At 43.1% G+C, this 12533-nt stretch overlaps 1 protein-coding gene across 1 annotated transcript in view; it reads left to right on the forward strand.

Moving 5' to 3' along the window:
* The window catches only part of LAPTM4B (lysosomal protein transmembrane 4 beta), a 61426-nt gene that overhangs the window by 25043 nt on the left and 23850 nt on the right, over positions 1–12533 (forward strand). The window contains exon 5 of the mRNA XM_068672330.1: positions 8384–8482. Within this exon, the coding sequence (XP_068528431.1) occupies positions 8384–8482 (99 nt within the window). The remainder of the gene's footprint in view (positions 1–8383; positions 8483–12533) is intronic.

Consider the following 12533-nt stretch of genomic DNA (forward strand, 5'->3'; position numbering starts at 1 on the left):
TGGGGCGTTGGGGAGAACCGTGCAAGGTGCCCGGTTCGTCCCTTATTTCTAGCCAGTTGTTTACTGTTGACTTCCTATGCAGTCCTTGAACAGTCATCTCAGTTTGAGCTCGCTCATCTATATTCCACACCCGTGCGAGCTGCATTGCTAACTTACATTGCTTACACTACAGTATCTGTGCAGATACTGTAATTACACAGATACTGGAGTTTTGTGATGCTGTGGAAGCTCTCAGCACCATTTCATTAGGAATGAGGATGATAGTGCAAGAGAGAGATCCTAAGAGATTGCTTTTGGATTCAGAGTTACTGCTTTCATATCCAGTGACTTATTTTTGTTGCTATACCAAGGATGTTTTGTTGCTCCTTTGAATTTATGTGGTGGCTTTAACACCGATTTCTTTAGACAGGAGTTAGATTCAAGGTAGGTTTGTTTTTGCTAGAAAATATTATCAATCTGTCTCATCTTTGGGACAATTAGAGGCTCCCTTCTTGACAGGTTCTACTGTGGCCAAACATCCATAATCAATACTGTGTGAGCTACAGTATGCGACTGCAGCCACCTACAGTGAAGACAAGCAAATCTTTCACCTCTGGTCCTGGGCTGTGTTTGGATGGGTTCAGATGGAGTTGCAGAGCTCTGGGACAACTTAACGCTGTGGCTGTCTCTGAAAACCTGCCTTGAGAACTTGAATGCAGATTAGTTTGGCTGTGAACTTTGTTATGTGGATGGAAAACCACCTAGGGCATTATAAATAACAGGTAATGAGCAACAGCAGGCAGATAAGTGGCTGCACAAATCTCTGGGAAGAGGCAATGTGTCAAGCCAGCGGGATGCATCAGGGGCCTGTTATCCTTCACCTTACTTAACACCCGCCCACAGTCACAGCTGGTGCTGCACTGGAAGAGAAGCAGAGGAACAATTCAAAAGGTACTCAGAGATAAGGGTGGAAAAGAACAAATTAAGGCTGGAGCCCTCCTCTTCACCCTTTTCCTGCAGCTTCTCACCATGGGTCGGTGCCAACTCCCCTCCTGTGGCAGCACGAGGACCAGCTGCAGCTCTGGAGCTCACGCTCCCCATCCCAGGGGGCTCACTGTAACCAGGTTTTGTTTAATCTTGGTCCTTGAGGGAAAATATGAGGGGGAAAGCAGCAGTCTGGGGCTGGGAGCTGCATGCTGAAGAGCTCCTGTTCTTGCTGGTGCCACATTTGGAGCCAGCTCACCAGGAGGGCAAAGGATGGCCAATTCCCTCAAAATGTCTGCTAAGACATCACTGCTTTTGGCCCTTCCATAAACAAAATACAAAGAGCAGACCGTGGAGGACACTGGAAATCGTGTAGCAGAGCTCTTTGTGAGCCACATTCCCATTTTGACCTACATTTCTAACAGCAACTCCAAGGTGTTATCAATAACTCCAGGAAGGACATGTTTTTCCCTCCCGGTCAGTGGAGCCACCATCTGCCTCACACATATATTTGGGTTTTCTTCCATGATGCTTTTCCTGTGGTATGCTGAGGCATGGTGCTGACTTCAAGAAAGCTGGAGATTTAATCTCCTTATAAGAATTTGAGACTCTGTTGAGATGTTTTATTTCTGGCTAGCTCAAATTAGTGAAACCTTCATTAGAAGTTACCGGAGGTAAAAAAATAACTAACGACCTCAGAGAAAAATCTATAACTGCAAAAAGGCCAAAAGACTACTTACAAGTATATTAGAAATGCAAAAGTAAAACTTCTAATGCAAGGAGAGGCCATTTGTTGGGCAGAGGTGATAAATACACTGATGCAAAGAAGGCAGGAGTGTTCACCAGCTATTTCTGCTCTGCATTTGGAAACAAGCAGTAGAACATGTTTATGTAGCTGGGGTTTTGGAAGTACTTTCTATTCGCTGACAGTCAAGAAACATATTAAAGAGTTTTCACTCTGAACACACCGTTTTAAAATGAGCAAGCCCAGATAATGTGCACTCTGGAGTGTTAAAATGTCTGATTGTACAGATCGTTTCTTGCTGTTGTAAATCATCTTCTACGTGGGTAATGAAATTGCACAAGGCTTCATGAGCGCTAAACTGTCTGTGCTCAGAAGGGCAAGGGGGATTTTCAGGATAATTATAGGCTGATTAGCCTGACATTGCTACCAAGCGGAGTAACAGAAATGCTGAGATGAGAGTCAATTGACAAAGGATTAGGACAGAGAAATATGATTAATGACTGCCAGCATGGTTTCACAGCAAATCAGTCCTGCAGGGAAACTCATTTTCTCTCTCTGACAAGATTACGGACTTCGTCAATAAAACTGGGCAGGGGCACAGTAGACCTTTGTAAGACATTTGACTTCGCAGCACGATGCTCAGAACATCAGTGAAGCACTAGATCAATAAAGGATGTAACAAATGCATTAGATCACATTAGATGGCAGATGGACAAGGGTTGTGGTGCCCAAGAGGCCATTCACAAAGGTAGTGCCAGCCTTGGGAGAGCTTCCCTAGGTCACTGTCCAAAGGGACCAAGTCCTCTAGAGGAAGGTTGAGAGCAGGAGCCTAATCTAGTACTGCTGTGACATCCTCTGAAAGAACGTACCCTGCGTTGCCCAAACCAAGCACATCTCTGCATTTCCCAGAGTCAGTACTTGTGGCTTTTCCCAGCAAAATCACTTCTAGTAAAACCTGTGGCTGACACAGAGACTGATGGAGATGTAAATAACATTATGGACAGAACCATTACGCAGAGTGAGCCACATTGATTAAGAAGCTGAGTTCATTCACCAACCTGTGTTACATTGCTAAATGTGAATAAATATTTTAAAAAATAAAATAAAATACAGATGAGCTTATACCATGGCAACTGCAACTAGAATGCAGTGACTTTGTAAGCAGCCTGGGGGGAACTAAGTGACAAAACAAGAGTTCACTTTTTTTTTTTTTCTTTTTTTTTTTTTTCTGCTTGCAAATACTATTCATGAGATTTGTGGGCAGAAGAAAATAGAGCAAAGAATAGTAAGATAGGAGGCTCTCCTTCTCTGTTGATCATGTAGGTTGTGTCTATCTACTTCTGGTGTCTCCGACTTAAAAGTCAAAGTACATGCAGAGAAGCTCCTCTGTAAATCATATAAAAGCTAGATAAATTGTAGTATGATGACAGATAATCAAATTTCCTGCTTAGTTTGTCAAGGAAGGAGACCAAGAGGTGACGCCATCATGGTTTTTGTATACATAGCATCTAGGTTTAAAGGCTGTTTAAATTAGATGAGAGGCGTAATGATAATGAGTAGCTAAAAGTTATTCCAGGTAAAGTTCACTAAGAAGTGAGATGTTTCTATTATACCATTTACAGCCTTGTAATCTTCCTTGTCTGGGCTGTGGTCCCTAGAAGAAGTAGCTCAGCAGGAATCCCTGGGACCCCCACACAGGAGCCCACATCAGCTGGCAAAAAGTTGTCACGTTTGGTTCAGAGCAAATACGCTCTAAGGAGGAAAAAAGAGATGCAATGGGTGAAATTCGGGTCTGCTGGTATCTGATATTCAGAGATGCTGAGATGCTCTTGCAATGTAAAGGATTTAGGGGCAGAACAAGATGAAACTAAAAATGAACTTCTCCAGTTTTTAACAATAATATCACCAATGTAGCCAGACAGCCCAGGTACTGCTATGCAGGCTTGCGCCCATGGACGTGTTCCCTTACCTTTAAATGATGTTCATGGTAGATATGATAAATACCACATTAAGAACAAGATTGCAGTTAATACCCGTGTCCCCACAGGTGAGATATGAGTCATGCCAATTGGGTGTGATTGCTCCTGATGATTTATAAATCAGCCCTAGGGACATCTTGCCCTCATTCCCTTTGCAGGGGGCCTGCCAAGCAAGGCAGAAAGTAAGGGAGTGAATTGTGTTTCTTCCTGGCGTTCTCAGTTTTTGTGCTTCTAAAACTGCTTTAAATATGGGGGTTGGTGTTTTAGGGAGAACAGCTCCATAAGGGAAATGAAAAATCCCAAACATTCTTCAAATTCATTATTGAATATCTGGAAGAGCATATACCTCAGGTAATGGAATGTATTTGGCAGTCACAGAAGAATATGATTTCCTTACCAAAAGGCCAAAACCCTGTATTTTTAATGACTTCTACTTCTCTATGCTAGTACCTGGAATTATTTTATCTATTCAGTTTGGTGCAGATCTAGCAGATTTAAGTCTACCAACGGTGAGTTGCAAGCTGCTATAAAACCCTCTAAGTACTTTTAGGCAAATAGGATTCTATCAATAGGATAGGCAGAGCCCTAGCTAAAAGTGTTGCAACTCCAAAACACTGAGCATGGTGTTCACAAGCTGTTTTGTAACGTCAGCCTACGCTGACTGCTTCTTTCATAGTTGCTAAGTGTCTTTAGAAACTTTGCATTGCCATTTAGTACCCAGCTGCACACAGATGTGTCCCTAAAATCCCATACACTGCAAGAGCATCTCAGCACAAAGGGTCATGTAAAGTAAGTAGATGTTACAAATCTGTCATTTGAAACGTTGCAGGGAGATGACGTGTCATAAAACTTTCTGAAGGTTATGTTGAACGTCTTGGTCATTATCACTGTCACTAGGAAAAAAAAAATCTTCACATAGAGCAAATGTTGCATGTATAAAAAAAATCTTCTTGGTTCTTGGAGCAGCAGGGGTCTGAAGTAGTTTGACCTAAAACGCATTTGATTTCTTTACCCCAAATAACACTTTGATGTATGTGCTTTCTAAAACCTTAAAATTAAACACTTCATCTTCTGTCATCTGATAACAGTATACATAATGAATTGAACCAGAGGTGCAGAACAGGCTAGTCTGCAACTGAGTTACGCAATACTGTTTTTTTTTTTTTTTTTTTGTCAAAGTACAGAGCTTTCTCAGGTCATCTAAAGAAAATTTCTAAGTATATTAAATAGCTGCGATGCTGCTGTCTACCAGCTCGTTGTGCCAGTCGCGCTGTGCCAGTCCTAGAGGTGAGGTCTAGAGAATGTAAAAGATTAAAACTAAAAAACGGATTCCTATAAACTAAAGCTTAAAAAGCGAATATTCTTTCTGACATTTTAATGACATTTCATAATTCCAAAGAAGTACAATTAACTTCCTAGCAGGGTTTTAAAAATTCTACAGAGGCATTCCTGTTTTATTTCAATTCTGTAAGATCTAATTTCAGAGTATTGTAACTGTTGAACAAGAACCCACACCATCATATGAAGTGGATTATTTTGTGGTCCCAGAGGAAGGAAAGCATGGGTGGTTGTACAAGAGGGAACAAGAAGGAGCTTCAGGCTTGGGCTTTCTGTTGTTGTGCATTTGTACAATGTCAATACTATATACTTACCATGCAAGATTAAGATTCTTTTGAAGTCTCTAATAGAGCTTTGCTACATATAAGCAGTAATTATTTTTAATTGAAAATTTAAGGGCATATTACCATGCATGCAGTGCACTCAGTGTCCACGACAAGGTTATGAATGACACTTTAATTAAGACTTCAGCATGCCAGTGCCACACCACTACAAGTACTTCTTGTCTGTGCATGAAATTTCACAACATCTTCCCGCAAAATCCCTCCTGCATTTCCAGTGACGGGCTGGATTTTTTCCCACCCAGCCATATTTCTGTCTGAGCCTCATCAGACCTTGCACAACATTTGACGCTGAGCTTTTCCCAGAAGTTATGGCACTCGTGCGTTTGCCAAACCTTTGGCCTGACCCTGGTGCTCAGGACCATCCCTGCGGCAGGCTTTCAGCTCCTGGTTTCCCCCATGGGTGACAAACCCCTTGCACGGGAACAGAATTTGTCTCTTCCCACTTTGTACAGCCACATCAGTGTTTGAGCTCATTACTTTTTGCATCAGCAGAGGGCAATGGGTGTTTGGTTCATTTGAGCCACTCTTGGCACTTGGTTACGGTGGGAATGAAGGAGACTTTCCCAGCACAGACCAACTCCGCAGCAGTACCTGCAATGGGCAGCCAAGACACTTCCCGTAATTTTTTCCTGCTTCTCTGCAAAATGAAGGTTTCATAAACTGTTTTTCCTACTGCACTGAGGGTGTTTGTAGTTGTGAGTCAAGATCAGGCGGCTCGTTGGCCAGCCTGGGCAAGCCAGCATTAAATATCTTCTGGCTGGCAGGTGCAACCAGCCTGGTTACCAAACAAAGTGAACTTCTTCCACATTGACCCACAGCCCTGGGCCATCCATCACAGCTTCAGAAGCCTTTTGTCCCACACAGCAAGCAGGGAAGCCCCAGGAGGGGCCTGCTTTGGTTTTCACACAGCATGCTAAGATCTCCCAGGCACCACTTGGTGGGGACAGCCACCACATGGAGCTTGCTCCCACCTCACATCTCTCTAGGAAGGAAACTCCAAAACCTGAGTGCGGAGGACAGAAACCACAGAATGTGCTCCTCACGTACTCTCCCAGCTTGTTGCTTTCAGTGCTGATGAGGCCCTTTCACTTGAAGTACTGCTGACGTAAGGGATGTGCTGCTCCCAGACTTGGCCAGGTCTCTTGGCTCCAACAGATGTTCCTGCTCTTCAAGGTTGCAGGAACTTCCTTGGTCATTTTCCCACTCTCCTCTTGCCCCCATGCAAATCCCAGTTGCTTTGATGTTTGGAAACAGGCCATCAGGCCATCCAACAAACCAAAGCCCCAGCATAGTGTTGTCTAGTCTTTGACTAGCGATTGGTTCTCCAAAACCAAGCTAGGAAGTTCCTATTACACTCATGAATTGGTTTGACTAGTTTTTAATGGTAGATCAGTGCTAAAAGATAACCTATTTGGGCAGTTTTACTGGGATTGACCCTAACTAACTGGGCTTTCTAACCAAGCCGATGGCCTCACTCCTGCAAGCAGTAGGGCTGTGGTCGTAGTACTTAAATGTTCTGTATATAAGGGGTTTGATTTTGCTTTGCAATGCATCTTTTCTTGGCATACACTCCTGCTTTCTTGGTCTCTGAGTGACCGTATCCACTATATTTAGCAATAACCTTGTGTGAAAAAAAAAAAAAAAAAAAAAGAAGTAACTCGTTAAATTATAGCAAGTTGGTTTCCTACAAAAGCTGTGCGTCGACAAAGAAGATAACACGATAAAAACCTCAGCCATGAAATTCAGTACATTAACAGAAACGTTGCTGTCAAGAAGCGGAAAATGTGCTTATGTAACCGTTATCTGCATCGGCTACAGCTGCAGCTGATGTTAACCACCCCGAACAGTTCATGGAAGCACTACATTAAGAGCTGTTCTCGCCAGCGGCTGTCCAAAAGGAGAATTTCCTGAAGCACTGCTCAGACTTCTGGTGTAAGGGGCATCAAGGGGTTACGCTGGGTTTTCACCATTGTTGCCAAGAGTACAGTTGTAGCTTGGGCTGTTTAATTGTCCTGACAGGGATTCAGAGCTGGCCTGCTTAAGTAATTAGACCTGTAAGGAAAAAGGGGGTTGTGCGTGGAAGGAGCTAATGCATGCTGTTATAGTGGGCTGCTGCTGCTGCAGTGGAGCTATCGTGTGTGGAGAGCGGCTCTGTCTGCAAAGAATGGTTTCTTCCATCTGGAACAGGAACCCTGGTGCTGCCATGTTTCAAAACAATTCATTTTAAAGGGTGTTTTTTAAGCGATACTAGATATAGCAAAACATTTTTAGAGGTTGTTTTCAAGCCACTGATGCTGAAGTGTCCCACAATCCTAAATCGCTGCTCTAAGAAGATGAACGTTGTCACCTCGATTTCACATACAAGAAAACAGAAGGGCCTGGAGCACATTCAGATTCAGTCATGACTTTGCTCCCCTGGAAGGCCCAAGCCTTGGGGAACAGCAGCACTAACAAGTGGCCCTGGGAGAACTAGTCCACATGTAGCCAAAAGAAGATGGATTTGAATACAGCCAATGTCTTTTAATCAAATATTTAGGTGAAAGGATCGTGCTGTCTGGACTTTTCCTCTTTGATTCTTGGAAGGAGCTACCACTGGTCATTGGCAGCCATGGCTAGAGTACTGTATCTTGTAAGATAGCGACCACTTCACAGGACCAGAATTTTCCTGCCTTTGCCCAAGAAGGCACGTTTCCTGCTGCAAAGCCCCCGGAGGGATGCCCCTTGTCAATCTGTGTCTGTTACAAAACCAGCATGCACAAAGGGAAAGAAAACCCACCACACATATAGAGCAAAAGCAAACCCCTCGGCCCTCTGGGGAACATTTGGCAGGCTGAGCCTTTGTAGCACATGTTCCAGACAAATTTACTGAAATTGGTTATTGGTGCAGAGAGCTCCCAATTTAGTAGATCACAGCAAGTTTTTTAAGCTATTAATTATAGACTGCACTAATTGAGTGGCTCTTAAATGACTCGTGAGATTAACTTACAGTGTTTTGCTTATTTTTGCTTGTGCAGCCCAGCAATTTTCCCTACAAGGAAGAGATCATGTCTGTGAACCCCACATGTCTGGTTGTGATTATACTCCTTTTCATAAGCATCATTTTGGCTTTTAAGGTAAGTCCATTACTTGTATACCATCTACTTCTGGTCATGGGTGAAATGCTCCCTCTGGGAGTCCTGGCCCCAGAATACACATAGGGAGCTACTGACCAGGCAGTCTGACAGCTGCACAAAGCAAAGTGGTAGGTATTGTGGAAAAAAACAAAACCAAAAACAAACACCCCCTGAGAAGTGTAGGGACAAGAGCAAAGGTCTTCTTGTACATTGTAGCTGGGAAATAGAGGATTGTCGTGGTTTAACCTGGCCGGCAGCTTAACACCACACAGCTGTTCGCTCACCCTCCCCCCTCCCTCTCTGGGATGGGGGAGAGAAACGGAAAGTGAAGCCAGTGAGTTGAGATAAAGACAGTTTAATAAGACAGGAAAATAATAATAATAACCAAAATAATAACAATAATAATAGCAATGATGATAATAGTACTACTACTAATAATGTGTACAAACAAGTGATGCACAATGCAATTGCTCACCACTCGCTGACCGATGCCCAGCCTAACCCCGAGCAGTCCGGCCCCCTCCCCCCGGCTAGCCACCCCTATATATTGTTTAGCATGATGTCAGATGGTATGGAATACCCCTTTGGCTAGTTTGGGTCACCTGTCCTGGGTCTGTCCCCTCCCAGCTCTTGCTGCACCCCCATCCTGCCCGTTGGCAGGACAGAGCAAGAAGCTGAGATGTCCTTGGCTTGGTGTAAGCACTGCTCTGCAACAATTAAAGCATCGGGGTGTTATCAGCACTCTTCTCATCCTAAGCCAAAACATAGCATTCTACCAGCTACTAGGAAGAAAATTAACTCTGTTCTAACTGAAACCAGGACAAGGATAAAGGTAAATAAGTTTTTACAACAAAACCCCATGCTGTCCATTCACAAAAGATCTGGGGAAGGGAATGAAGATCTAGCGACAACATTTTTTGCAACGTCACCCAGAATAGGGAAGCAATTAGCTGAGAAGGCTTTGTAGAAAGGTCTCATGGCCCTGAGTTACTGAGCAATAAAACAGTAGAGAAACCCAATGGTGATATATTCTAAGTGATGGGCACAGAGAAAATACAATCCTGTTTCACAGACACTGCAGACAACTCTGAACTAAGCATGAGCACCTGAAAAGGAGTCTTGTAGATGTAATAGCACAGGTCCATGGAAGTACTAGTTTACTTCTCAGTTCTGGTCAAACAATTAAATCAAATAATAAGAATATTAGATTTTAATAAAATATCGTATATATAAAACCTGAAATAAAGAAATAAATAGGAAAAAATAAAAGAAAGAAAAAAAGAAGTCTAAGGGTTTCTGTGCCATTTCTGATGTCTGCCACACACTGGCATCTTGAAGCACACATTCACTTCTGGGTGTCCTATCTCAAAAAGAATGCTGTAGCGCTACAGAACAGGCAGGCACAGAAGGAAAGTGATCTGAAGGATGGAAGAGCTCTCATACAAGGAGAAGTTAAATAGATCCAAGCAGACCCTCCTGGGAGTGCCAGCACAGAAGACTGTCACATGGAGCAGAAAAAGGAAACGGGGAGTAATTATTTAATTGCTGTTGGTTTGGTGTCAGAATAGCTCTTGCTCTTCCTCTGCAGAGCAGCTACACATTAGGTTAGAGGCATCCTGAAGAGCCAGGACAGGATGTTGCTTCTATACAGCACAAACAGGGAAGGTTATTGTGACCAAAAAAAGGTGGATTAGGTTATTAGATTATAGAAGCTGTTTCTAAATTGGAAGGAAAAGATAAGATATTTTAAGGTGCAGTTGGAAGTGATACTCTTTTTTTTTTTTTTTTTTTTTTTTGATTTAGAAATATAATTTAGCCTTCTGGCTTTGTCCATTTATATGTTCACAGCAACAGAGGTTTGTGGTGTTTTTGTTTTCACCTTTGAATATAATAAATGTGTAGGTCTGCCAGGTGACACAAGCAACATGCTTTTTAAATCTCTTGGATGCAAGCATCACCTTGCTTTTATCCCAGGCAGGTCAGGTGTTTCATTGAAAAAGTATGACAAAGATGTCTCAAGTTTATAAAATAAATGGAACAAAAATTGGAGTGGCAAAAAATACTTACTACATAAAAAAAGAAATCTCAGAAATTAATAGTGCAAAATAATAATTCTATTTTAAAGCTGCTATCCATACTTTTCCAAGAATATATGTGACTAGTTAGATTGAAGTATTAGTTAATGTTCCATTCTTGTATTCATTCGAGTTCTTTACAGCCAGGGTTATTACAGACTATTGCTTTTCTTAATGTTCATTCTAGCAACACATTATTGTGCAAATGAGTCACAAAAATATGACTCACACAGAAACACATGCTAAATTCCAGTTAGCGTTTTAATTTGGATTTCTTGTGTTTCCAGAAGAGCTGCTATGCAGATTTTTGGAGTCTGCTACATGAAAAGAAAGCTGGACGCTATGACATGCATCACACTTTATCACTGATAGACTTAACAGATGGCACCAGGTTTATATACCAAAAAGGTGCTGTGCATAAAAATATGCCTGAGCTCCCTCTCCCTCTGGAATAGAGAGAAACCAAAACATTGTAGCCTAGGAAAAGCTACAGTAGGAAAAGCTGCGTTCATCTGGTCGGAAACATGAAACAGAATCACATAATTTGTCAGAAACATTTGGCATCAGGACCCTTTTATTGTGGGTGCAGCTACATGCAAATGAAAACACTATTGAGCAGAAATTGAAATACGGATGTGTCAGACAGAGGTACTGTGCTTTGTACATGAGACTGTGAAAAGCAGGGGACAAAGGAGGGCAGTAAGAATGAATGAAAGCCAACCACACACCAGCACTTGTCTTTATAGCCCTCAGGATGCACTTGGATCCCAAGCAGCTAATAGATATTTCAGGTGGATGGATGGATGCATGGACAGATACTTCATGCCAAGTGAGAGTCTTTTTCAGAGTAGACCAAAATGTGTTATATCGCTTACCCTGTTTGTCTAGAAGCTGAACCAGAGCTACATACCATGAAACATAGGTGTTTCCTATCTGGCTGAGGAAGGACACCCAGCAGCATAACTGAATGTACTCAGCACTTCAAATGGCACAAAGTCAACGTGGTGGCTTTTGAATCGTGCCCTTCTCCGCAGCTGCTTTGGGGAACGGAGCCTTGCTTTCCTCTGGCCAGCCCCAACTGCTGTCACAGATACTCTGAGGTTGAGGCCTCAGAACAGGAACAGGACCATTTCTGGTGGTGCTCAGCAGATGGGATAAGGTGGTGCTCACCCCGTTTTGTGCTCACCAGGACAGACCCAGTGTCTCAGCCCAGCGGATGCTCCCAGCAGGGCTAAGCCATAGGAGCCTTCTTATACTCACAAGATGCACATTCAAATGTGCTGGTAAGATGGATTTAATTGCAGATTTGATCAGTACAGCAGCCCAGTGTGCCCCCTCCTGCAGCACTATGTGTGAAATACACGTAGCCAACCGCTCTGGCGTTAGCATTGCTCTGAAGTCTTCATATATATTGCAGCTTGAGCAGAAATCTCGTGCAGCTAAACATCTGTATGGGAAAAAAAAAAAAAAAAAAAAAAAAAAAAAACAAAAAAAAAAACACTGTCAGAGACAGATTTATAAAGTTTTGACAGTTTCAGTTCCTTTTGAGCTAGTGTCATTTGTCACCATACAAATGGAGGGACTGAAAGCTGGCAGGAAGAGGTGCGGTGCCTGTTTCCCTGCTCAGCCCTTTTGGCATCCTCATCCTCCAAGTGGTGGTGGCATCACCGTGCTCCTCTGGAACGGGGGCTGCTGCCCCAAAAGGAGTCTGTCAGCAGCCTGTGTTGTGCTGTGCGAAAATACCCCTCAGGGTGCATTGGGCTTTTACAAAGGGCCGACTATCGGACTATCGCCAACTCTAAGGTGTGTGCTGACTGGAGGCCTCTTCACCCCAGGGGGCTGGAGCAGGCCACCCCTCTGAGAAACAGCTCATGTATCCAGGTGGGCTGGGAGGCAGAGAGGCTGTGTGTGCACATCGTGGGGTTAAATGGGGTGTATTCAGCACACGTAGCAGAAGGAGAGAATTCAAAGATAAA

This window comes from Anas acuta, chromosome 2, assembly GCF_963932015.1.
Source record: "Anas acuta chromosome 2, bAnaAcu1.1, whole genome shotgun sequence".
In the NCBI taxonomy this organism is placed as follows: Eukaryota; Metazoa; Chordata; class Aves; order Anseriformes; family Anatidae; genus Anas; species Anas acuta.